Raw genomic sequence first — 27,252 nt, 5'->3', positions numbered from 1 at the left:
TCGGAGCCACAGCCGAAAAAGCCCTGGCTCTGGTTGAGGCCAGCCTAACTCCCTGTGGCCCAGGACCTCCAAGATGTTTTTGTTTGAAGACCGTAAGGTTCTCCGTGGGACATACAAGGAGAGGTAGTCCTGTAGGTACGAGGGTCCTAGGCCGTATAGGGCTTTAAAGGTTAAAACCAGCACCTTGAACCTGATCCTGTACTCTGCCAGGAGCCAGAGCAGCTGATATAGCACCAGGTGAATGTGATCTCGCAGCGAGGACCCCATAAGGAGCCTCGCCGTGGCATTCTGTACCCACTGGAGTTTCTGGGTCAATCTCAAGGGCAGCCCCACATAGAGTGAGTTACAATAATCCAGTCTGGAGGTGACCATTGTGTGGATCACAGTGGCTAGGTCAGGGCGAGAGAGGTAAGGAGCCAACTGCTTAACTCGGTGGAGATGAAAAAATGCCGCCTTTGTTATAGCTGCAATCTGCGCCTCCATGGAAAGGGAGGTGTCAAAGATTACACCCAAACACTTAACGGACGGTGCTGGCACTAATTGTGCCCCCGCTAGAGATCGGAGTTGCCCCCCCAATCCCATATCGTCCCAACCCAGCCAGAGGACCTCTGCTCTGGATCAACATTGCGTAGAATTTCAGTGACATTTACTGCCCCTGATTGTGGGGGCAGAGCATGGCCATTGCGGCTAGTAGCCATTGATAGCTCTCTCCTCCTCCTTGAATTTTACTGATCCTCTTTTGTAGCCACCCAGGTTGGTGACCATCAGTGCCTCCTGGGGGACCGACTCTGTGCTGCTTGAAGAAGGACTTTGTTTTATCTGTCCTACTTGGTGGGAGGGCAACTATCTTCCCTTGTGACCCATAGGCATTGTTGCTCTAGCCTCAGAGAGTGAATGACAGGTGATTTGCTTGCTTTGGGCTCAGAAGTGCATTGGCCCTTGTTGTGGGGATCCCTCCATGCCCATTTCCTCCAATGCAACCTGCATTCTCCTGCCACCCAACCCCCTGTGTGCATGTGCACATACAGACACATCAGCTGCACAGACCATCTGGCTGTAGATGCACAGAGACCCACAGAAAGACTGAAGGCAAGACAGAGTCCTAGCCATGAAACGACCACAGAGGACTGTTCGAATGAGCAAGAGCTCTGCTAAAGGTAAAGGGACCCCTGACAATTAAGTTCAGTTGTGAATGACTCTGGGGTTGCGGCGCTCATCCTGTTTTACAGGCAGAGGGAGCTGGCGTTTGTCTGCTTCCGCAGACAGTTTTTCCGGGTCATGTGGCCAGCATGACTAAGCTGCTTCTGGCGAACCAGAGCAGCGCATGGAAACGTCGTTTACCTTCCCGCCGGAGGGGTACCTATTTATCTACTTGTACTTTGACATGCTTTCGAACTGCTAGGTTGGCAGGAGCAGGGAAAGAGCAACGGGAGCTCACCCCATCACGGGGATTTGAACCGCTGACCTTCTGATCAGGAAGCCCAAGCGGCACAGTGGTTTAACCCACAGCGCCACCCGCGTCCCTAAGAGCTCTGCTACCTGAGACCATTGGAGATGTCAGGAAGTGACTATGGTAAGTTCTGAAAGCAAAACATGTCTTTGAAGAAGCACAGGGCCACAAATCCTTCTCAGTTGTTCGACATGGCAACTGTGGTTGGGATCTTTAGGACAGGTGAAAGAAAGGACAGAAAGAAGAGTCAAACTGTGAAACTCACTCCTGCACGAGTGATGGCCACCAACCTAGATGACTTTGAAAGAGGATTAGGCAAATTCATGGAGGCAGTGGATTTCTACTAGCCATCCTGGCTCTGCTCTGCTTCCCCAGTCAGGGACAGCAATGCTTATGAATCCCAGTTGCTGGAAACTGCAGGAAGGGAGAGGACTTGTGTTTGAATCCTGCTTGCGGGTTTCCCTTTGGGGCATCTGCTTGGCCTTGGTGAGAACATGATGCTGGACTAGACGGGCCACTGGCCTCATCCAGCAGGCTCTTCTCATGCTCTTAATGCTGTATTCACAGAGACTCTGGAGGTTCTTTCCTCTGTGTATTCGCTTAAGAAGAACAGAGGAATCCAACATTCACAGCGGAGAGGAGCAGTCAGATTGCTCACAAGATTACATTCCTTGCTCCATCCCCACCCTGGAATCTACAGAAGGGCTTCCCAGAATCCTGTCCTCTAAGATCATTCAGAAGGCTAGACGGCAGAATGGTCATCTGGCGTATTTTGCCCGATGCTCCTTTCTGCCATGGGGGTCCTCCACCTCCCCTAAGGGTGTGCGGAAGAAACTTGAAACCTGTGAGCTATATAATAATAATAATAATAATAATAATAATAATAATAATAATAATTTATTATTTATACCGCGCCCATCTGGCTGGTTTCCCCAGCAACTCTGGGTGGCTTCCAACAAAATATTAAAATACAATCGTGTGTCAAACATTAAAAGCTTCCCTAAACAGGGCTGCCTTCAGATGTCTTTGAAAAGTCTGGTAGTTGTTCTCTTTGACATCTGGTGGGAGGGTGTTATACAGGGCAGGTGCCACTACCGAGAAGGCCCTGTCTGGTTCCCTGTAACTTGGCTTCTCGCAGGGAGGGAACTGCCAGAAGGCCCTCGGCGCTAGACCTCAGTGTCCAGGCAGAACGATGGGGGTGGAGATGCTCCTTCAGGTCTACTGGACCGAGGCCATTTAGGGCTTTCAAGGTCAGCACCAACACTTTGAATGACACGACTCCCCCTTTCCCAAGTTCCCAAATGTTTGCCTCAGGGTATGGGAAGGTGGCAGAGACAGTAGGCCCTCCCCAGCTCTCACTGGAGAACATTTTCCCTAACAGGAACCGGGATTAGAGAAGAAACCCAGATTCATTAGAAGGAAACTGATTCTGCCTCTCTTCCAAACCAGCGGAGTGAGAGAGGCCTTTGATACCGTCCCTGGAAGACTCATTGGAAATGACGGATGCAGTAAGCATTTCCCACCAGAGATTAAGGGTTGGGCAGTCCCTTTCCAAGAGAAGTTCCACTGGGGTCTAGGGTGCACCCATCACCACCTCCCACTATTAGTCCAGGTAAGTTCCTGGGTCCTTAAGTCAAGGTGCACACCAAACGCATGCAAACCCCTTGCTTGAGCCTGATTGCAAAGGCTTGACCCCCTTCTGGGGTGAAGAGCAAGGCTGTGTTTGTGTGTTTTTGACTAGTGAGCAGGGCTGGGCAGATCTGTCCATTCCTGATTCTCTCTCTTTTTTGCAATCTTAAATTCAGTTTCACATCACTTTGTGCATTATTGTTATTTTAAATGCCGTCATGAAAATTCGCCAGCCTTTTAACGCACTGCAAAATTCAGAGAAATGCACGTTTCAAAGGATAACTGTGCTTCGGTTTGCATATTGTTTCAGAAAATGGAAGCTAGGTAAGATCCCCTGTAAATGGAAATTGAATTGCACCTCCCCAATTCCTATTAGCATTTCCTCCCGACAAAGTCCTTCTCCTTAGGGACGCGGGTGGCACTGTGGGTTAAAGCCTCAGCGCCTAGGACTTGCCGATCGAAAGGTCGGTGGTTCGAATCCCCGCGGCGGGGTGCGCTCCCGCTGCTCGGTCCCAGCGCCTGCCAACCTAGCAGTTCGAAAGCACCCTTGGGTGCAAGTAGATAAATAGGGACCGCTTTCTAGCGGGAAGGTAAACGGCGTTTCCGTGTGCGGCTCTGGCTCGCCAGAGCAGCGATGTCACGCTGGCCACGTGACCTGGAAGTGTCTCCGGACAGCGCTGGCCCCTGGCCTCTTGAGTGAGATGGGCGCACAACCCCAGAGTCTGTCAAGACTGGCCCGTACGGGCAGGGGTACCTTTACCTTTACCTTAAGTCCTTCTCCATCTTCACGCTACCCATAATGAGAGGGGAAATGAACCAAAATGGAATTGTTTGCACAGACCTCGTCTAAAACTTGGCAAGACACAAAAGGTGATTTTGGGAGCTGGTAAAGTCAGACGAGGGCGTGTTTGAAGGAGAGGAGAGTGAGTGATGAGTGCAGGAAGGACAGCACATTCATTTGTTGTGAGAGGAGAAGGAAAAGAAAAAAAAGAGAGACAAAGGGACAGGAGGCAACTCCAGTTAAAATCAAGATGCAAAAGTTTATTGAAAACCAGCACCACAAATTAAGAAGAGTAAGATGATAAGAGTGAAAGGAATATTGCTCAGTGTGAAACCTTTTTCAGGGCTGACCAGAGAATGTGTGTGGTTTCCCAGTGAATGGGGTTCATCTCATAGAACTGTAGTTGGGAGGGACCCCCTGGGGTCATCCAGTCCAACCCCCCACAATGCAGGAATCGTGGCTAAAGCACCCAGGACAGATGACCACCCAACCTCTGCTTTCAAACCTCCAAGGAAGGAGAGTCCACCACCTCCTGAGGAGCCTGTTCCGCCATCAAACAGCTCTTACCGAGAGAAAGTTCTTCCCAGAGTTCCCTTCCCAAAACATCATCTGGAACGCAGAACCCAAGCCACATCAAATGATGCTTAATGAATCCCAAGGAAGATTACACCTTGGAATCGCTTTGAACCCTGAGCCAACTCATTGCACTTTCCCATTCCTAGGGCTTAATGAGGTCAATTAACCAACTGCAGATGTCTTGCCTCTTGGAACTGCTGGCTGGAAGAAGCAGGAGGGTCTGTGGGGTGGGCTGGGGGTGCTTGGGAGGTGGCTCCAGGATAAGGCGGGCATGCCAGGGGCACGAGGAGTGGTGGACAGGAAGAGCACTCAGAAAGAGGCTCTCCTCATCTCCACAGAACAGGCTGACTTAGCACAGCAACAGAGCCATTTCTTGTAAACAGAGGCAGAAGCCAAGTGACCTACTTCTACTTTCTGGGTTCCATGCCAGGCTGTGCCCACATGGCACTTTCCCACACTCTGTTGTCACAAGATTTAGGTGCAAACCAGAAGGGCAGGAAGCACGAAGCAGAAAAAGGAGGAGGCCCCAAGATCTTCTACAGCTTGCTCATCCAACCCCACCCAAACCTTCTCACTAGGACGTGCCACCTGGCCCCCTTCCGCTTCAGTTTTACGAGAGTTTCCTGCTCTTCTCCTCACAAAGCAGACATGGCGCTCCTTTGGGTTTGCTAGTCACGTCCTTAGCTGCTTAGCTTCACCTGCACTCCCAATCCACCAACAGGGTCAGTCTGGTGACCACCACAATCCCTGCAAGGCTTGTTGAGGTGGACCACACTGAATCAGCATAACTGACACACATACACACACACCTTGAAGAAACCACAACACACTGAGGTTTGGACTGATCAATTATGGAGAAAACATGAGGTGTCGCTTGTGTTTCTACAAAACATGGCTCATGTACTTCACTGGCTATTTAAGCACATGGTCTGAATCACTGGTGAACCTATAGCTGGCCTTTGCCACCCTGGTGCCCACCAGATGTTTTGGACTATGCTGGCTGGGGCTGATGGAACATCTGGAACTCAAGTTCATGTTATGTATTTGTGTAACTGTGCAAAACTCAGAAATGACTCCCTTGATTATTATTATTATTGATTGCAGTAAGCCAAAATCACAAGTCAACATTCAATTTGCACCAGGAGATATTCATGGGGCAATTTTTTGTTCTTTCCTCTGAAATCTAGTGGAGAAAACAACCACAATTTCTATTATGGGGGGTCTGGTCCCTGAAGAGAATGGGTAGTATCTTAAGACTATTGGTTTCAGCAGGTCTACTCTGCGAATTAGTTGGATATCAACCAGTGAGTACTGATAGCCAGTCTCAATACTCAGTAATGTTTGCATCTCTGCCTGGATGCTGACAAAATTCTCGCCGTCCAGATTTCGGGATCCTAAAATACCTGAACTTGTTTGTTTCGTGAGTGGCACCAATCTGCTAAGGGTTCACTCCTCTGTTTTGCTTTGTTTTAACTCCAGACAGTTCAAATGGGCATTGATTAAATCACAGAGCAAAAGAAAAAAGAAAAAGGGGGAAAACAGAATCTCAATGAGGCTGCATAGTCTTTTTTTAAAATATGGAAGAACAGCAGATCCCAAAGCGATGTCTCAATACCCAAATGCCCCTTCCCTCCACGAAAGGTTAACCAATGAAATGCATCTGCCCCTCCTGATTTCTGGGCTGGCCAACCACCTTCCAGCATCATAAGCCTGCTGAATTTGCTGGACTGTGAATAACTGCAGGTAAGGCTGTGTTCCATCATTTGCTACAAACTTGAGGCAATTCCTTGCAGTGAAGACAAAATGGGAATAAAATAGGAACTTTGGAGCTGAGCGCCTGATTTACAGCAGCAAAAGCTAAGCAATTCCCCCACTCACTTAAGAGGTTCCTGTGTGATCTCTTTTGCAAACAAAGGTAGAAATGTTGTGAGTGGCGGCGGACAAATGCAACACCAACTCTGTAGGAAATAAACAGTTTCATCTGATTCACAATGTGCTCGTGTCGTCCGTCTGCCCAGCAGGGACAGGCCATCTCAAATCTATACACGTTACTAGTCTCTGACCAGCATTAAAAGCACTTTACAGATTTACAATCAAAAGTTCTCAAGGCCGTAAGTTGCGCTTCTGTCTTAGCAAGTAAACACACATCTTTAAGATATGCTTGTAGACTGAGACCTGCTCAAAAGAAATCATCCGAAGGCTGAGGGGTGAAAACAGAAGCACCACATTTTACAATGCAGGAAGAAGACAAGGTGGTACCAGACCTGGAAATGGCTAAGTCCACAGCTAGGGTAGCTGCTGTTCCTGCAAAAGCTTGATCCCTTTGCAGCGGTTTGCTGCCTGCTCAGTTTCAATCAAGCCATTTTGCTCAGTTAAAGCCCCCCCTTTTCCTCCCATTCCCCCCTTGCAACAAGGGAGCTGGACAAAACCTCTGCACACACACAAAAACAGCCTCCCCGCTTTGGTCTATGAGTAGACAGAAGAAGGGTTTGTGGGGCTGGAATGTCTGAGAATGGTGTCGCTTCTTTTGGGGGGCTCCCTCCTCGTTTCTGAAAGCTCGCTCCTGAAGCACGCTGAGAGGAGGCTGTGGGGAAGGAACCAGAGAGAGGAGAGGAGATAAAGGAACCATCACCAAGTCTGAGCAGCCACAAAGAGAAATACCTTCATGATCAGAACCCAGAGGAACAGGAGGAGGAAAGAAAAGACTGTGGCAGAACATGGGGTCAGAGAGAAAGAGCAGATCTTAGGAGCATAGGAATCTGTCTTATTCCAAGTCAGATCACTGGTCCATCCAGGTCAGTATTGGTTACTCTGACCAGTGCCAGATTTACATATAAGCTAAACAAACTATAGCTTAGGGCCCCACTCTCTTGGGGCCCCCCCAAAATTTAAAGGAAATAAAACCTGGATGTATATTTCCAAAATATAAGATAAAAAAACAAAATAAAACCTACATACAGCAACAGTGTTTTGTGTTGTGTAGCCTCCTATGATGTAAGTCATGGGCCCTGCCTGCTCGCCTGCTCCCTAAAATATCCCTGCTTTGCTCCTTTCTATATATAGGGTGCCTACATTCTGCATGGACTGGTTGCAGGGCAACATGTGCAAATGGCTTTAGGTACCTATGAGGTCCATAAATCACCATCTAGAATATATTCAACACAAAAAAGCAACAATTTGTTGCTGACAAAGGACAGCTGGACATATGAAGGGCCCCATTACCTTCAGTATCTTAGGGCCTCATCAAACCGAAATCTGGCCCTGACTCTGACTCTGACTGGGAGTGGCTCTCTGGGATTTCAGATTGGGGGGGGGGACGACAATCCCCAGACCCACCCAGAGGGGCCATTAGAGATTGACCTGGGACATTCTGCATGCAGTGCAGAAGCTCTATCGCCCCAATCTGAAACCACGGAGGGATGTTTCCGAAAGGACTCCTGCAGAGCAAAGGCCAGGTTGCTGTGAGAGCGAGAAACCCCTTTTGTTCTGTGGCTATCAGGGGATATAGCTGATTAATTTATGCATAAATTCCTGTCCACATGCAACCCACATGTGAAACATGGATCAAGTGTTGGATCAATCAAAACAGAACATTCTGAGACTTGAGGTGGGGAAATTCTAGAATAGAGGTGTTATCCCAGCTGTGGGAGATGCTGGAAGAAATCTGGTTTGTAAGTCCACCTCAATACAGCAAATCTATTTGTTTCAATTACCGGTATGTCCAAAGTCACTACTCAGCAGGTCTGGCACAGCTTGGGAATATTTATTTGGCGATGTCCCTTGTGCCCTGCAATATTTAACAAGGGATGCACAGTTCCTTGTCGATGGTGTGATTTTCCAAGGGGTGGGGTGGGGTGGCTTTAAGACTTAAAGACTCTTGTAAAGATAGTGTCTACCAAGACACTAGCCTAGCCCAGTTTTGCTGCTTGCCTGGGACTTGCAAAATGGCGGGTGGGGTCATATTGGGGTCAAAGCACTTGGCAGGCTGCAATGCCAAACTAAACGGTTTGGGGTGGCAGCGGGCTCTGAATGGCGAAGACCCAGTGGGACATTCTGGCCTATTCTGGCAGTTCAGAAGGCTTTGAAAGCAGCTCAGTGGCACAATCAGAATGCAGACCTGGGACGCTTGCAGACATCTGGGTTTGCAATGTAAGCCTGCAAGGCCTGTCAAGTTCCTTCAAGGCTCTTTTTTTCTATTGCACCAGCTGAAACCATCCCTAATGGACTGAACGTGAGCAAAGCGGGGAGGGGGGAGAATTGGCTGCATATTAAAGGAAGCCCAGTGTTGTTGGTGGGCTGTTTTAAAAGGAGGTATAAGTCTCCCCTCGCTGAGCACCTGCAGGGCAATGGCAGAATTCCAGAGAGAATCCTTTGCAACTTTGTTCAGCTGGCTTCAAACAGCAGCCTCTGAAAAAGCTTTCAAGGTTTGATGGGAAGCCACAGATCTTTAACTAAAGGTGTTGGGGTGGAAGTAGCACCCAAGTCCGTCCTCCTTGCCCTCCCTGAACATGCGTGTTGCAGGAGCTCAGTCCTGTACATTCAGATGAGGAAAATAGTCCGGTTCAAAGAGTCACTGAGATCATGAAGGTATTTGACGCAAAGAGAGGTCAGAAAACCATGCACAGAAGGAAAAGCATGCAAAAGAAAAAGCAGGCAAAATCCACTCTACTGGGCAAGACACAGGTGCAACACACACTTCCCAAAATTTTGAAACCTGACAAGCAGCGTTCGAAACTCCCATTGTTCTAGGCGCATTTTGAGACAGGGAATTTAATTAGAGCAAGCAGTTTCTGAGCTTTGGGCGCAGTGCGGCGCCTAAGATTTGAGAATAAAACTGCAGAATGGAAGGAAAGGAGGACCTTTTTCTGCCTCCTCACTTCCAGCTGCTCCCTGAAGACTGGAGAAGAGACCCTCTTAAGAATATTAGGGGGGGGTGGGCAGGGACCAGACCATGTGAAAAATGAACATAATATTTTAGCTGCAGTCTATTCCTTTTCAGCTTTGTATTCTTGTTATTAAAAAAGCATGCCTAGACATTCCGTTGTTGCACCCATAACCTAGGCTTAATGTCCCATTCAGCTCCTAGCTTTCATATCTTGGTTTTCTAACCCTGCTGACAAGCAGTGGCATTTGCACAGAGCAGGCAGCCACAGTGACCTCCTGAGGCAACGTCCCCATGGCAGGACTAAGGGCTCGGCCACATTCCCATTTCTCCCATGCCTAGGGAGCACGGGCCCAAGCGGTTTTGCCTTTGCCCCAGAAAACCCACTCTCTAGTGCTAAATTGGAACATACATCCACAGAAAAACCCAATTGCTGTTTGTTCCGATTCAGCACTGGAGATTAGGTTTCCCTGGAGGAAAGCAGTGGGGCAGCTGGCAGTGCGGATAAGCCATAACATTTCCTGTGCAATGTGAGTTGCAAAAATGAATACATATTATTCGAACTCCCTTAATGGGGATTGCAGGAAGGGAGAGCTGCTCTCGTGCTGATGTCCTGCTTGAAGGCTTGGAAGAACCTTGAAGGCTTTAGCATCCAGAAAACACTAGTTGTTTGTTTGTTGTTGTTGTTTTAAAAAAGGGAAATTAGGGGAAATAATTGGAAAGAACTTCAGAAAAGTATAAATACTGAGTGCACAGGTGTGTGTTTGTGTTCACACACAGCTCTCCGTTGCATTCATTCCAGCTTTCAACAAGAGTCTTGGTCTCTGCGTTATTCAAAGAGAGAGGATTCACAGCTTCACATTTCTGAAATCCCGTAGAAGCCCAGCGGTGCCATCAATGGAGCCCCAAATATAGCAGGTAAAGGTAAAGGTAAAGGTACCCCTGCCCGTACGGGCCAGTCTTGCCAGACTCTGGGGTTGTGCGCCCATCTCACTCAAGAGGCCAGGGGCCAGCGCTGTCCGGAGACACTTCCGGGTCACGTGGCCAGCGTGACATCGCTGCTCTGGCGAGCCAGAGCCGCACACGGAAACGCCGTTTACCTTCCCGCTGGTAAGCGGTCCCTATTTATCTACTTGCACCCGGAGGTGCTTTCAAAGAAGCAACACACATTATCATCTGTAGAAGAGAACCCAGTGAGACCACGGAGTCCAGAACCTAGAATTACCTAACTGCACGACTAGTCTAGTTTTGCTATGTGCCTACTGCAGTTGGATGCCTGCAAGGAGATTTGGGGGGAAAGGGGGAGGTTTGTTAACTAAGTGGATGGGTTGCTGGTGGTTGGTTTGTTTGTTTGCTTTTAAAGCAAACAGCCTTAAAAATGCTAGCTTTGCCTACCCGAAGAGCCAAAAACAGTAACTATCACAAAGCAATTTTGTCAGCAGCAGCAAGTGGAAAAGGTTCGTTTATTTCAGCGCAACTCTGCTTACTAGGAGACTTTTCCCTCCCCTGTTGGAAAACCCCTGTGCTTCAAGGGGAGTCTTCCAAACTACCTGAAAACAGACATACGGAGGCCCTGAACAAACTTGCACTTGCAGAACTCTTGTTCAGAAGGTACCAAGAGAGGGCTGCCTTCTGGAAATTCTCTCCTGGGGCTGAGAAAGATAAAACTCCCCGGGTGGTTCGCAGTTTCCCAAATAAAAATATCTCCTTAATGGATTCCAGCAGAAACAAATGTGAGTGCCTGGAGGCGGTTGGAGGATGGATGGCAGCTAACAGATTGAGGCTGAATCCTGACAGAAATACTATTCTTGAGGGACAGGGGGTGAGCGGGTGTGGGGGACTCCCTGGTCCTGAATGGGGTAACTGTGCCTCTGAAGGACCAGGTGCGCAGCCTGGGAGTCATTTTGGACTCACAGCTGTCCATGGAGCTGCAGGTCAATTCTGTGTCCAGAGCAGCTGTCTATCAGCTCCATCTGGTACGCAGGATGAGACCCTCCTTGCCCACAGACTGTCTCGCCAGAGTGGTGCATGCTTTGGTTATCTCTCGCTTGGACTACTGCAATGCGCTCTACGTGGGGCTACCTTTGAAGGTGACCCAGAAAATACAACTAATCCAGAATGCGGCAGCTAGACTGGTGACTGGGAGCGGCCGCCGAGACCACATAACACCGGTCTTGAAAGACCTACATTGGCTCCCAGTACGTTTCCGAGCACAATTCAAAGTGTTGGTGCTGACCTTTAAAGCCCTAAACAGCCTCAGCCCAGTAGACCTGAAGGAGCGTCTCCACCTCCATTGTCCAACCTGGACACTGAGGTCCAGCTCCGAGGGCCTTCTGGCGGTTCCCTCCCTGCGAGAAGTGAGGTTACAGGGAACCAAGCAGAGGGCCTTCTCAGTGGTGGCGCCCGCCCTGTGGAACACCCTCCCAGCAGATATCAAGGCAATAAACAACTATCTGACTTTTAGAAAACATCTGAAGGCAGTCCTGTTTAGGGAAGTTTTTAATGTCTGATGTTTTATAGCTTTACAGTGATGCCTCAGGTTAAGTACTTAATTTCTTCCGGAGGTCCGTACTTAACCTGAAACTGTTCTTAACCTGAAGCACCACTTTAGCTAATGGAGCCTCCTGCTGCCGCCACACTGCTGGAGCACGATTTCTGTTCTCATCCTGAAGCAAAGTTCTTAACCTGAAGCACTATTTCTGGGTTAGCGGAGTAACCTGAAGCGTATGTAACCCGAGGTACCACTGTATTAATAATAATAATAATAATATTCTTTTGGGAGCCACCCAGAGTGTCTGGGGAAACCCAGTCAGATGAGTGGGGTATAAATACTTTATTATTATTATTATTATTATTATTATTATTATTATTATTATTATTATTATTATACCACCTCTCTCTGCTAGCCACCGTCAGAGATAGCAATGTTTCTGAATACCAGCTCCTGGGAATCACACAAAGAGAGAGGACTCTTGCGCTCGGGTATCTGGTTGGCCCCAGAATCCCGCCCACCCACCCAAAACACACTTCTGCACAAAACAACAAGCAAATCCGAGCATCCATGCTCACTGACCGACCGTGTTAACAAAGCCAAAGGGACGCTGTCCTGGGTCAGGGATGCGCTAGCGGCAGGCAGCGTAGCAAGAGCGATGCTCTTCATGCGCGTGGAGAGCCCCCTGGCCACCCTCCCCCTCTCCATTGCTCTCAAGCCCCCCGGCCCAGGTGCTTTTGGGGCAAGCTGCAAGTCGGCTCCCGAATACTCACTGTTTCTGCAACAGGTGCTGGTGTTGCTGCTGTTGTTGCTGCTGCTGCCGGTACGTCTCAATGGTGTGCTGGGGAAGGTACTGCATCAGTTCCAGAGACTCCTTGATCTTCAGTAACATCTCATAAGTCTCCCGGCCTCGCACCTGAGCACAGACGAGAGGGAGGAAGAAACTTAAGAGATGCTCAGGGCTGCTGGACCAGACCAGTCGCCCATCTCGTCCAATGCTTTACATATGCCTCTGTCCGCCCTTCCGTCGTGAAGAGTTTGTTATCTCTGCTGGCTTGCGTGCTCAGCTTCTGACAAGCTTCTGAAGCTCTGAGTCGCGGTTTTGGCTGCTGGCCGGTGGGTTGCAGCATGACACCTGGGGTGACCCACCCCCACCGCACCCCCCTTTCTTCTCCCCTGCCCGCCAGGAAATGGTTCGGCACAAATGAGGCAAAAGGTTTCTGCAAGGACAGGGGGGCAGGCATGCCACACTTACTGGAAGGTATAGCAGCTCATCATCGGGGGTGCGCCGTTTTTTGACCGAAGTCATCTGAATGCCGTGCGTACTCTGTCGGAAGGCTGCCAAAGGGAGGGAAGGGAGACAATGGCAGTTGTCAAGCTAAGTCCAACAACCTAAGTCACAGCCACAAGGAACACGTTTCCTCTCTGTTCTGTTCTGCAGTGTGCATGCTGCACAGTGAGCCTGCCCCATGCTCCTATTTTTTGTGGGAAGGGTGGAGTGCGAAAAGTCACATCACAAAATAATAATAAATAGACTGCCTCAAACTGTCTCAAGACCATTGGTCTATTTTGCCCAGTGCAGTGGTACCTTGGAAGTCGAACGGAACCCGTTCCAGAAGTCAAAAACGTTTGGAAACCAAGGTGCAGCTTCTGATTGGCTGAAGGAAGCTCCTGTAGCCAATTGGAAGCCTCGTCGGACGTTTGGGTTCCAAAGAATGTTCGCAAACTGGAAGAGTCACTTCTGGGTTTGGGGCGTTCAGGAGCCAAAACGTTTGACTCGCAAGGCGTTTGGGATCCAAGGTACGACTGTACTGGTTTCTCAGAATGGCTACTTAAGAGTTTCTCAAAGGGCCACTGATTCTCAAAGGGTGTGGTAGAAAACAATAGCAAATATGGCAGAGACACTCAAGAGCAATCTAAGACACATTTAAACATTTCAGTGTAGTAAGTAGAGCATCAAAGTATTATTATTATTATTATTATTATTATTATTATTATTATTATTATTATTGCAAAATATGGACAGATATGTTTTCAAAATGAGAGCAAGAGCACTGAGCCACCCTGAGATCTTGCGATCCAGGAGGTGGGGTATATAAATTTAATAAATGAATAAATATATATTTTAAAAAAGAGCATTGAGTGATGCTGAAGACAATATATTTGTGAACAAGGATTTTCAATTCTGAGGTTTCTTTGTGCTGTTGAGGAGAGGAGAGTTGGTTCGTCTCAAACGAGACGTCATCTAAATAAGATTATCCAACAAAAGCAAGCTCACGTCTCTCCTTGTCACTTAACATACACACGTAAGAGTTTAGAATTATAATTTGGGAATGATTCCTGCTCTTTTGTAGCTGCATTGTTTTGCACTTTCTGGATACCCCATGATTTTTGCAGTTGTGTTCTATGTTATGAGTCAAGCACTGCTGGAATTTGTTTCCTTTTGTTTCCCAGTGTATTTCTTATCAAAAGAAAACTTGGTGTGGCACGAGCAAATTGTTATTCTGAAAATGTAGCCCAGAGAAAAAACTTTGATAACCGCTGGAGATTTCCCTGGAGATTAAACCTGGAGCCTTTAGTATGTGAACCACCTGCTCCATGGACAAGCTAAGCATACGCCCCACTTCGAATCTGGGGTTCAGTGCTGACAGAGCAGATGTCAGGGTAGACCCAGTGCTTCCTTTAAAAGGTAAAGGACCCCGACCATTAGGTCCAGTCGTGGCCGATTCTGGGGTTGCGGCGCTCATCTCTCTTTATTGGCCGAGGGAGCCAGCGTACAGCTTCCGGGTCATGTGGCCAGCATTACTGAGCCGCTTCTGGCGAACCAGACCAGTGTACGGAAACGCCGTTTACCTTCCCGCCGGAGCGGTACCTATTTAACTACTTGCACTGGTGTGCTTTTGAACTGCTAGGTTGGCAGGAGCAGGGACTGAGCAACGGGAGCTCACCCCATCGCGGGGATTCAAACCGCTGACCTTCTGATCGGCAAGTGCTTGGCTCTGTGGTTTAACCCACACGCCACCCGTGTCCCGCGTGCTTCCTTTACTTCCTTTACTTTTACGCAAACCAGGAGCATCTGGTGGGCCACTGAAAGAACAAGGTGATGGGCTGGATCAGGGGTCAGCAAACTTTTTCAGCTGGGGGCTTGTCCCTCAGACCTTGTGGGCGGCTGGACTATATTTTGAAAAAATAATGAACAAATTGCTATGTCCCACAAGTAACTCAGAGATGCATTTTAAATAAAAGTACACATTCTACTCGTGTAGAAACACCAGGCAGGCCCCACGAATAACCCAGAGATGCATTTTAAATAAAAGGGCACATTCTACTCATGTAAAAACACACTGATTCCCGGACCGTCCACGGGCCGGATTGAGAAGGCGATTGGGCCAGATCCGGCTCACGGGCCTTAGTTTGCCTACTCATAGCCCAGCAGGCTCTTCTTATGTTCAACCTGTGCCAAAGGGTTCTGTGTGAACCTCAAAGCTTGCACATTTCTAAAGCACTGCCTCCACAAAACCCCTTCCCCTCTGCTGGTTCTCTGAGCCCTGCAGCCGTGCCCTCACCACCCAGCCACAGCCTCAAGCGCCCCCTTCTGGCCTACTTACGCCTCTTCGTACCATCACCATTCTTTGTGCTGTCGGAGACCTGCTGCTTCCGAATGCTGTCCTCGTCGGCTTTGCGGTCCCTGCCCGGGCAAGCGCAGATCCGAGCCTCGAAGCACCGGCGCCCCAGGACTTGCCCGCTGGAGGATGGAGAAAACGGGGGGTCTGTTAGCTCACAGCCACGGGGAGGGCTGGCACTAAAATAAACACAGCGGGCAAGCATTTTATGCACGGAAACGGCAACCCGTGATGAACCCACATATCTGGGAGCCAAGCTCCGGGTTCGCAAACCACTGGACCCAACCGATGCCCTCCGTGAGCCTTAAACCTTGCCTACAGCTGGAGTCTGCCCCAAACACCAGCACATGAATGCATCTGTGTGCATGGCTCCTCTTTAAGATTCCAGCCTGTGTCCTTGGACCAATCCAAGGGCCTAGTCCACATCCTGGAGTCTTACTAACTGAAACTGATTTATATATATTATCACAGAATCGTGGAATTGTAGAGTTGGAAGGAATCATGAAGGCCATCAAGCCCAACCCCTCTGGAATGCAGGAATCTTTTGCCCAACACAGGACTCGAACCCACAGCCCTAAGATTAAGAGTCTCATGCTCTACCAACGGAGCAATCCCAGCCTTGGACCACCACCCCCATAAGTTAGTAGCTTTGTATTCATGCAATCTTTTTATATGTAACTGTATTTTTGTAATATCTAGTTTAATATCTTCTTTGCAGACCACTTAGTGAAATGGCTAATATAGTATGGGGTATAGAAATTAAATAATCAACCCTGCGCTGGTGGAACCTGCAATATTTGGCAGTAATTATGGGGCAGGACCTCCGGGCACGATTCTCTACTATCCTATGATTGTATGACTACACGCCCCTGTTTGTGAATTGGGAATTGCTGTGTTTGTGCACAATGAAAACAAAAGCCCCTTCTGCTTCAGGATCAAGGTGTGTAGGGGTTTTTTTTTGCTTGGGACTCATTTTTTTTTATATCTCCCATCAAGTTGCAGTGGCGTCCAAGCCAGGGTCAGGCCATCGCTTGCCACTCCGAGCTCCTGCTAATGCGACTTACTCTCTGGTTTCAAGTGTCACGATGATAAGAATCGGACGCCGGTTCATGCCCCCGACGCAACTGCTGTTGCACATGAAATTGTACAAGACGGTGGTGAATTCTGTGCCGACCTGGACAGAAGAAAAAAGGGGGAGTTATACTGAGTCAGCTCTGAGTCACGCAGGAAGTGATCGGTTTGCTGAAGGCTGATGCAAGACACACACACACCCTCCATAAAGGATCCCTTCCCTTCCCCTCTCCAAAGTCTCCGAGAGAAACTCGTCTGCTTCAGATGTAACATTAATTCTGACACAGGAACTTTTTTTGTACCAAGTTGGGCTGCAGGTCTCCTTAAGCCCAGTCCTGTCTTTTTCGACTGGCAGCAGAATTCCAGGTCTTTTAAGTGCGGCAGCGGCTACACTTTGGAACTCCCTGCCTATTGAGATCAGGCAGGTGCCTCCTCTTGTACCCTTTCAGCACTCAGATGCTTCAAAAGTTGCCACAAGTTTTAATCTGTTTTTAGTTTATTGATCACAGAATTGTACTGGTAAGGTAAAAGGTAGAGGACCCCTGGATGGTTAAGTCCAACCAAAGGCGACTATGGGGTTGCGGCGCTCATCTCGCTTTCAGGCCAAGGGGGCCGGCGTTTGTCCACAGACAGCTTTCCAGGTCATGTGGCCAGCAGGACTAAACCGCTTCTGGCGCAACAGGACACCGTGATGGAAACCAGAGTGTACAGAAACACCATTTACCTTCCCACCGCAGTGGTACTTATTTATTTACTCTCCCTGGCGTGCTTTCGAATTGCTAGGTTGGCAGGAGCAGGGACTGAGCAACGGGAGCTCACCCCGTGGCAGGGATTCAAACCGCCCACCATCCGATCGGCAAGCCCAAGAGGCTCAGTGGCTTAGACCACAGCAACACCTGCATCCCTATAATTGTATAGGGACCCCCAAGGCTCATCAGTCCAGCCCCCTGCAATGCAGGAATCTCAGCTAAAGCATTTTAACTTTCCAAGAGTCTTAGATTATTATTTTTCTCATTGATTACTGCATTGTTTTCTCTTTTCTGTAGACCACTTTGAGGTTGGTTTACTTTGTTTCTTACAGTCAAGCAGTGAATAGATTTTATGAAACAGATAAATGTCACAGCACTTGGTAGCGTGTGCAGAGGTTGGTTGTTTCCGCTTGCTGAAAGGGAAGAGCAAGGGGCAGCAGTGAAACATTAACAATGGTTTAGTGCGATGTGTGAATGGGCTTATTCTGTTGCATCTGAAGGGACGAAACAACAGTCCTGCTTAGAAGACGCCAGCCTCCCAACTTGTGGGATGTGATACCTAAGTAGCAGTCAAGTACAACATTCCTTGTTTTCCTAGAGTGGACATGCAGGGGAATGTTTGCTCCAGCCAGTCGGAACTCCCTGTTTCCTCCTGGACTGGGACATACTTCCTCTTGCATGTGACTAGAGGTGGGCATGGCCTTACCTGTGCAGGTAACAAAAGAACAAGGCACACAGCCCTCCTCCCCTTCTTTTCCATCTTACTTTCGTCATGCGAACTACAGTGACGGCCAGTCTGCAGTAACTGGGATAAACGCCCCATATGGGGTAGATGCGTATGTACATATTTGTAACTAAGTCTGCCTTCTGGGATCCAGCTGTGAACAGAATGTGACTAAACTACTTTTATATGCTCTAAACAAGATTGTGGCATGTTTATTCGTTTAAGAGGGATATAAGGGAACTTACCAGCAACCAAATAGTGAGAGGCTTAAACAAGCCTGCAACCAGCTACCTGCTGTGTGTTTAAAAGGGGAATGTAAAACTCTGCTAAGTTATAGAACTTGCTAGCGCAAGTTAGGAAGGATATCAATAAACAATATGTCCTCTCCTGCCTCCCTGAAGATTCCCACACAACTCACCTGTGGTGGCTCATATGGGACCAGGACACTCTGCCTGCCAGTGATGGGGTCTTCCACATACTGAGCATGGCTGTTTCCTTCCACTCTGATCAGGTGGCTGGGAGGAGCTATTTGACCTGCAAAAGCGTACGGGAAAGGAACAAGGTCAGCAAAAGAAGCAGTGTTTCGGAGAGAGATAACCCGAGGAAAACAAGCGAACTTCCACAGTCCAGGGCTCATGTCTTGCTGTAAAATCCCTGCACCTATTGGTGTACCTCAACTCCCCCTTGAAGAGCTGTCCCTAGTGACAGTGACTGAAATGGACCGGTGTTGTGCTCGCTGCTGTCACTCTATAGCTATGCTTCATATTGTTACATAAGTGGGGTGCCTGCCCCTCTCTCTGCCAAGTGATGACGAGAGTCCACCAGGTCTGTGGTTCCTCTGGAAAATGGAGGCATGGTGGAGACTGTTGTAGCTTTAGGAAATATGGTTTATTAGCCTATTTACTATTTACAGTCTTCTTGGAGGGAGTCCAGTATGGCCATTTCAAGGGGGGATTGTCCCTTACAGCAGTGCAGTCAGGGAGTCCAAAGGCATCTCTCCTAGCCAGCCTTCAGCCAGCCTGCCCAAGATGGATCCCAGTCTTTCCTCTCCCCTTCTTCTTCTTCCCAGAACACCCTGCTAAAAACTCTCTTTTCTTGTCACTTCAAACCCACACACCCCATCACCATGGCAACCTCTGTCTGCCTAGACTCTCAGATGTGCCATCAATCCATTTTGTCTTATTCATGCCTCTATTCCAAGTGAAGCCCTGGCTTGGAAAAGAATCTTAGCCTGTACTTTTCCACTGACCCCCCCCCCATCTTCTCTTCAATACTCCAAATAATTAAAATTTGTTCTTTGTTCTTTCTTTCTTTTATTTCATTTTCTCTCTAGGTATATAAAATTTGTATATAATTTTTGTATACACGTTGGAAATTATATTATAGTAAGTCCTGTAATGTAATATGACAACGTTTACCGATGTAATATAAGAATGTTAACAAATAAATAAAATGCAAATTAAAGAAACAATTAAATAAAAACTTACCATTTATTAATTTCTAGGGTTTGGGAGGGGGTCGCCCCCAAATCTATACAATATGATAAGGATATTGACAAGCTGGGAGGTGTGCAGAGGAGGGTGACCGAGACATGGAAACCAAGACCTATGAGGATCGGTGCATGGAATTTGGGATGCTTAGCTTGGTTGGGCAGTGTTCTCGAAGCTACAAATATGATGGTTGGGCAGTGTTCTCAAAGCTACAAATATGAGTCTGACCAAACTGCGGGAGACAGTGGAAGACAGAAGTGCCTGGCGTGCTCTGGTCCAGGGGGTCACCAAGAGTCGGACACGACTAAACGACTAAACAACAACAACAGCTTGGAGGAGAGGAGACTGAGAGGAGATACTAGAGCCGTCTTCCAAGATCTGGAGGTGCCCAACTCACCTTCGTTGAATTCCCGGCTGAGCTCGTGGTTGGGGCAGCGCTTCACCACCTCGGTGACGTGCTCCGCTTTCTTGTAGACGGGCATGGCACGGATGACGGCACCCTGGGGAGGGGGGGTCATCACCTTGATCTGAATGGGACACGTCTTGGCAATCTGGCAGTACAACTTCTTCAGTTCGGTGGAGTACTGGTGGGAAGACAAGAGACAAGGGAGGCAAAGTCAGGAGAGCAGCCGAGGAAGACCCGTTTTGCATGGGTAAGAACACTATCTTTTGGCAGCAACCAAACTTTGGAACTCCCTGCCTATTGACAAGAGGCAGCCGCCTTCCCTGCAGTCCTTCGGCAGCTGCTAAAAGTGTTGTGTTATGTGTAGCTGACTTTGTAATGTTTTATTTTTAAATCTTTAAGATATTATTTTAGATTCCTGTTAATTAAGTTGCTTTGAACGGATGCTTTATACGGACTTTCTTCAGCAGTGTTTTATTTAATGTCTTAACAGCTCTGAGAGCTTTTTCCTTAAAAAAATATAGTGGTATAGTAATGAAAAACAGCAACAAACATAGGCAAGCATGCCCAGATGCTTAGAAAGTTAACGTGAGTTAACTCTTGTTGTTCTTTTAACTTTTCAAAAGTTTTAAATTATTGTTGTTATTTTCTCTGATTGATACTGTTATTTTTAAATCTTTTTCTGGCAAACCACTTTGAGGCTTGAGTTTGTTTGTTTGCTTGACAGTCAAGAAATGTATACATTTTATGAAATTAAATAAAAGTGAAGTCACGAGCCGCAGTCCCTTATCCTTCCCTCTGGGCTGCACCAATCCTGCTGAGGTCACTTCGCAATACATGGGCACCAAGTCAGTCATCACACAGTTAATGTTTTATTGATTATAGTTTAGAAATTATTTATTGTAACTGCTGAGTGGATTTCTCTTTAACTTTTATACGTTAATATTATTAGTTTGTACTATCCTAATGATTGCTGTTGAGGGACGCGGGTGGTGCTGTGGGTTAAACCACAGAGCCTAGGACTTGCCAATCAGAAGGTCGGCGGTTCGAATCCCTGCGATGGGGTGAGCTCCGTTGCTCGGTCCCTGCTCCTGCCAACCTAGCAGTTCGAAAGCACATCAAAGTGCAAGTAGATAAATAGGTACCACTCTGGCCGGAAGGTAAACGGCGTTTCCTTGCGCTGCTCTGGTTCGCCAGAAGCAGCTTCGTCATCTTGACCACATGACCCGGAAGCTGTATGCCGGTTCCCTCGGCCAATAAAGCGAGATGAGCGCCACAACCCCAGAGTTGGCCACACTGGACCTAATGGTCAGGGGTCCCTTTACCTTTACCTTTAGGACTAATTCAGCCAGCTAGCCCTGGTGATTATCTAATATTTATTAGATGGATTTCCCCTAAAATGATTTCTGAACTTTTATTGTTATTCATGTTTTCATACTGTATTTTATGCTGCTTTTACAATTAAGTGTTTTAAATTTGTTGTTAGCCACCTTGAGCCCGGTTTTTGAACCGGGAAGGGCGGGGTATAAATACAAATGTATTATTATTTATTATAAGTGCCTGGAAGGCTGCAGGAGCTTGTCTGTTGCTTCCACGCCGCATGGAAACCCCCTGGCTGCGGCAACCACAGAAAACTGCTGGCATTTCCTCCCTTCCCAGCTCTTGGTGCCTTTCCGCGGGGCTGGCGGGAAGAGTGCGCAGCAAGCTGTCTGTTTGCTTTCAGAGCGTCCCGTGAAAGGCTGCGTGCTCCCAGGCACGGTCCCAAGTGCGCAAACAAAAGGGCCGACAGGAACGCACACGTTAAACTGAGGCAGAACTCGCCCTTTGCATCCTGTCCGGATAATAGGCTCCTGGCAAGGGTGGTTGGTTAGGCAGGTGGGTGGCAGTGTGGCAATGGAGGAGATTAGCGATGGATATTCAAGGAGGCGGGTGGGAGGGATTTTATTCTGTTGCAGGTTGCTCAGGTGAGAAAACATGGATCTGGGGGGAAATTCGAAGAACTGGCCAATTATTTTCAAGCATGAACTGCGGCTCTCCTCTCTGCTCCACCCCACCCCTTCTCACATCGCTGCCCAAAGGATTTAGGTCATCGCAGCGAAAGGCACTGCTGCGAATACTTCGTGGTTTAAAGCCCTTTTTTGAACGCGACAATGTCGGATTGTGCAATCGCTTTCTTTCTCGTGTCCGCAGGCTAAGGATTACGCACACAAAGGATTTACACAGCCTGCGGAAACGGGAGCGTGCCAAGCGAGGCAATATATTGTTTGAGAAAGGAGAAGAAGAAAAAGGAGAGGAAAGAAAACCAGATTATTGCAACACTCAAAGCAAATTGTTGGAGGCCGGGGGGGGGTGTTTCTTTAAAATAAAATAAAAAGTATTCCCAGAAATCTCTCATCGGAAAGCTCTCTTAATTAAAATGAACGCTGTTAATAAGGCACAAGACTGAAGTTTTAAGGAACTGGGCAGAGCGAAAGGAGACGGGTTTTTTTGTTTCTCTGTAAGCACATCATGCCAACCTGGTCTCGAAACAAGAGATTCAAGATTAGGATCTTTGGCGAGTTTAAGAAAGGAGAAATTGGAAGGGGGGGAGATGAGAGGAGAGGGACTGCATTGGGACCTCAGTATCAGGCCAAGGGGTTTAAAGCTTTTCCTCCTGGCCATTTTCAGAAATGGCCCCACTTTCAGTTGTCTGTGTGATCCCTTTCTGCTTCTCCCCACATCGACCTCAGAAGCTGGAGAGTAAGGAATTTAACATCAAGAAAAAAGTGGTGTTGAGATACAGGACTAACCCCCTTCCCACACTGCTCCCCTCGCAATCCTATATGTTTGCCTATCGACTTTTTAAATATATATATATATCATGGGAGATATTAAGCACAGATTCCCCCACATCGCTGCTAGTTGCACCCATGAGAACGAAGCCAAATAGGATGAGATAAAAAGGCTCCATCTCCCTATCCATTGTTGTGGCCAGGTGGGTGCTTTGAACTGGGCCAGAGCGTTTCTCCATTTATCCTTGTTCTGCTTACTCTGACTGGCAGCTGCTCTCCAGGGTCTGAGCTCTGAGGGATCTCCCAGCCAGACCCAGCTATCTCGAGATCCTTTTAAAGGGAGATGTCGCAGGAACACAGGAAGTCAACCAGAGACAGGCAAGCCGATCAGGATACTGAAGAAGTTTATCCTTGTTCTGTGCAACAGGCCAAGATCTTATTTTATTTTATTGCAATTCATTCTCCCAAGGCACTGGGCTAGCTTGCAGAATCTTACCATAACCGGCAGGTGAAGACTTTCTTGTTCCAACAAGAATTGACCGCGTTTAAGTTAAAGGGCTGGCGCTCTGCTGTTTTTATTTTAATCATCGGTATGTTTTAAACGGATTTTGCATATGTATATAGTTTTAACTCTATCAAGGTTTAATTGGTTTTTTATTGGTTGATTTCTGTATGTTTTTAGCAACAGAGAGCAAGAAGGAGCTGTACTCCAGGGCAGCTAGTCCTCTCCCTGGAGACTGTTTCTCTCCCTTGAGATTACAGCTTGGCTCGCTTACTTGAGCGGCCTGCCATTTTACTCCACAAGCGACATTTTGCGGGGCTTCTGTCCACCATCTGTGGCCTCCCACGGTGGTATGGATCGTTTTCAGGAAGGGCCAAAAAAAAGCTTGGTATGCGAAGGATCTGGGGTTTCTGACAACTTCAGGCTTCAGTGCCTTACGGGGACGAAGTCTCACCAAAATGGGCAGGGACGAGGCTGCAAAGAGATGTTGCCACAAGGAACAAACGGCACCAAGAAGACCCAGCACGGGCTAAACATCCTTGGATGCTTCAAAATGAAATAGAAATCTCAGCCCTTTTGCTGTTCTTTGCGCCCAAATGCGCTGCACAGAGGGGATTTCTGAGGATATCAACACACTGGCCCGTTTTTACCTAAAAATACGACTTGCAAGGAACAGGGGGGGGGGGCGCATTCCAATGCCTGCCTCCCTGCCCTCGCCACCTGCCCATGGCAGCAGGCTGTGTTACATACTGCTGGCACCACGGCGGGTAATCCAGTCTCTCTCTGCGCACGCCCCACGCGCACGCCCCACCAGCCGCCAACACCTGCCTGGTTTCTCGGCACGACGCTCCCCCCCCCCATCGTTCCTTCCACCCACCCTTCTCCTGAAGGAGTGTTGACAAAGGTTTTCAAAGACCCACACGTACAGCCATTATTTGGGAGTGTCTATTTCACTCTTAACAAAGGAGAAGTCTGCCAGCGGAACACTTTCCTGCGCTCAAAGCGCAAGGAGTGAAAAAGGGGCACCGGGAAGGAAAGGGGTCTTGGTTTTTGCAACGGGAATCACCCGAGCTCACCTCGAAGGGGGAGTCTTCGTCGGCACAAATGTGGAGCACGGGAAAACCACTCACACACACACACACATAAATACACAAACACGCCGCCTCCTTGAATCTTGCAGATCCCTGTGCCCGCGAAGAAACTTGAGGACCATTTACTCTCCTTCCTTGAAGATGTTTAAGCAGAGCTTGGGTGGCCCTCTGTCATGGATGCATTAGTTGAGATTCCTGAATTGCAGGGGTTGGACTAGATGACCCTTGGGGTCCCTTCCAACTCTACCCTTCTAGGATTCTAGGATTCATTTCGGATATTTCACAGCAGTGTCTTCAGTTCTCATTGGACGGAATCATGGAGGGGTTTGTAGAGCTTCTAGTCCGACCCCACTTTCCCACTGCGGGCAATCCAGAGGTCTAGAGTGGGGGTTGGGGGCCTGGAATTCCCCAGGGGGGCACTAAGAGGCAAGAGGGGTGCAAGTGACTATCAGACTTTGAAAAGTGGGATCCCTAGATCAAGTTCCTCAGTGGTGCGCTCAAAAATAGAACCATACATAATATTTTTTTAATTAAAATTTTATTAAAGATTTTCTTAATACAATAGAAAATAATAAAAAAACAGACAAAATAACATATAACTTTACAATAGCCATCTTTTCTTCGCTTCTTCACATAATAAAGCAGGCTTAATTTAGAATTATTTAAACCAATTCATGAGCCAAGAACTTATACACTGACCACTAATAATGAATCATACGTTGTGAATATTACTCCACATTTATTATGCTATTTTTGTGATATACAAACGACATGAGAAAACACGGTACACTTATTTGTATAACATTATTCTTGTTTATCAAACCCAATAAAAAGTTTTTTTAAAAAAAGAATAGTGGGAACATTGGTGAACGAGGTGAGAGAGGCCTTATCACAGAAAGGGCCCCCAGGACTGGTGAACCCCGACTAACTGAGCTGCAGTAAAAAGCCCCCTTGCTGTGAAAAGGCCATGGTGCCATTTCCAAGTCGAAGACGCTTCCAGGACAGACCAAATATGGAAGGTTTCCCATGCAAAGACACAACAGATGCTTTTGGATTATGGAAGTGTGCTTAGGAAAGCCTCCCACGGCATAATGTAAGATCAGGCCGGGGCCCATCTAGTCCAGCATCCTGTTCTCACGGGGGCAACCAGGGGCCCCAACAGGAAACCAGGAAGCAGGACCCAAGTTTGAGAGCCCTCTCCCCTCCTGCAGCTTCCACCAACTGGGCTGCAGAACCATCGCTGCAGAGGCAGAGCAATAGCCACCATGGCTAGTGGCCACCCAATACCTTTTTATAGCCACCTAGGTTGGTGGCACATCATTGGCTCCTGTGGGAGGGAGTTCCACTGATCTGTGCAGGGACTCCTCTGTGATGGTTCCCTGTTTACAGAGACCCTTCACTAGTGAACTGCGCTTAATCCTCAAGTTATCTTAGTTATTTTATTTATCTGTTCCATCGCTCAGCTATGTGCTGCTTGAGGAAGGACTTTCTTTCACCTGCCTGAAATCTCCTAGCATTCTGCTTCATTCATCCCTTCTAGTGTTAGGAAAAAGATGTGAGGGGAGGGGACTTTCCATTAACGAGTTTCACCCTGCCATGAATAATTTTATAAACCTCTATCATGCCACTTTGCCTTTTTTTTCTAAAGCAAAATTCCCAAATGTTTCAACCTTTCCTCACATAAGATTCACTCCATCCCTTGGATCATGCTGGCTGCCCTTTTCTGAACATTTTCAAACTCTGCCATGTCCTTTTTGGGGCGAGGCGACCAATAGCTAGACCAGATGTCTAGAACCCATCGATAGCCTCACCCTCCACGATCCTAATCCCCGTTTATAGTTAAAGCTCTGGTTTTCCCAGTATGTATGGAAGTGAGAGCTGGACCATAAAGAAGGCTGATTGCCAAAGAACTGATGCTTTTGAATTCTGGTGCTGGAGGAGACTCTTGAGAGTCCCATGGACTGCAAGAAGATCCAACCTCTCCATTCTGAAGGAAATCAGCCCTGAGTGCTCACTGGAAGGACAGATCCTGAAGCTGAGGCTCCAAGACTTTGGCCACCTCAGGAGAAGAGAAAACTCCCTGGAAAAGACCCTGATGTTGGGAAAGATGGAGGGCACAAGGTATTGGGACGAGATGGTGGGACAGTGTTCTCAAAGCTACCAGCATGAGTTTGACCAAACTGCGGGAGGCAGTGGAAGACAGGAGTGCCTGGCGTGCTCTGGTCCAGGGGGTCACGAAGAGGCGGACACGACTAAACGACTAAACAACAAAGGATGCTGGCCATAGCTGCCTCCTACAGAGGCGAGTCCCGCAGTTCCACAATGCGCTGCGTAATCCGCATCCCGCTTCCTCTCGCCCCCTTCTCCCTTTCCAGAGGGCTCCTCGTTCCAAGGAACCCCCGGAGACCACAAGCTCCGAGCACCCTTTCTTGCTGGCCGCGACGGAGCACCCCAGCCAAGGGCCGCCTGTTGCCACCTGTCAGTTGCGGGGATTAATTGCCGGAGCAAGAGCTGGGAGCGGCGCATTCCTCCCCCTGCCGCGCCCACAGGAGATGTTGACACCAGGCATGTCGCCACCCCCTCCCCGTGTACCTGAGCCGGTGTGAACGGCAGAAAGGGGAGGCGCAGAGGGGAGAAAAAGATCCCTGCGGTGGAAGTTTGGGAAGGGAGAGCGTTGACACTGCAAAAACCACAAGGGGCAGAGGCAAGGAATTGTCACACTGGTTCCCTTTGTTCCCTCTGGGTAAGGGGGGCGGGCTATGCACAATGCCGGGCCGGACTCAGGAGGCAGCTGGCTGTGCCCTTCCGGCAGGGGGGGGACACTCCCCGAACATGAAAAGCTTTGGTAAACTGGCCAGGGAGGGGTGGCGAGGGAGGCAGCCAGGCAGGAATTTGGGAGAAGAGAGCAGGCTGGATTCTTCTGCACCACCTTCTCCAACTTCCATAGTTGGCAGCACATTCATAGGTTCTTCTTCTTCTTTTTGGCGATCCCTCATAGCCGAGTAAGATTGTCTTCCAT

At 48.3% G+C, this 27,252-nt stretch overlaps 1 protein-coding gene across 7 annotated transcripts in view; it reads right to left on the bottom strand.

Annotated features, from left to right (window-relative positions):
* Positions 1–27,252, bottom strand: part of LOC310844863 (tumor protein 63) — a gene marked incomplete at its 3' end in the record, with an annotated part of 94,120 nt that overhangs the window by 7,327 nt on the left and 59,541 nt on the right. For 3 of the 7 annotated variants that reach the window (XM_083739564.1, XM_083739567.1, XM_083739568.1), the window contains exons 3-8: positions 19,864–20,050; positions 18,395–18,510; positions 16,497–16,606; positions 15,418–15,554; positions 13,065–13,147; positions 12,583–12,725 (exon numbers count right to left, since the gene is read on the bottom strand). In XM_083739564.1, the coding sequence (XP_083595690.1) occupies positions 12,583–12,725; positions 13,065–13,147; positions 15,418–15,554; positions 16,497–16,606; positions 18,395–18,510; positions 19,864–20,050 (776 nt within the window). Of the gene's footprint in view, positions 1–12,582; positions 12,726–13,064; positions 13,148–15,417; positions 15,612–16,496; positions 16,607–18,394; positions 18,511–19,863; positions 20,051–27,252 lie in introns of all 7 variants that reach the window. The other 4 variants (XM_083739562.1, XM_083739566.1, XM_083739563.1 and 1 more) reach the window with 3 other exon arrangements.

Source organism: Podarcis gaigeae (genome assembly GCF_964106915.1).
Source record: "Podarcis gaigeae genome assembly, chromosome: 5".
NCBI lineage: Eukaryota > Metazoa > Chordata > Lepidosauria > Squamata > Lacertidae > Podarcis > Podarcis gaigeae.
The sequence above is the reverse complement of the archived record's forward strand: the minus strand, read 5'-3'. Positions and strand labels throughout refer to the sequence as shown.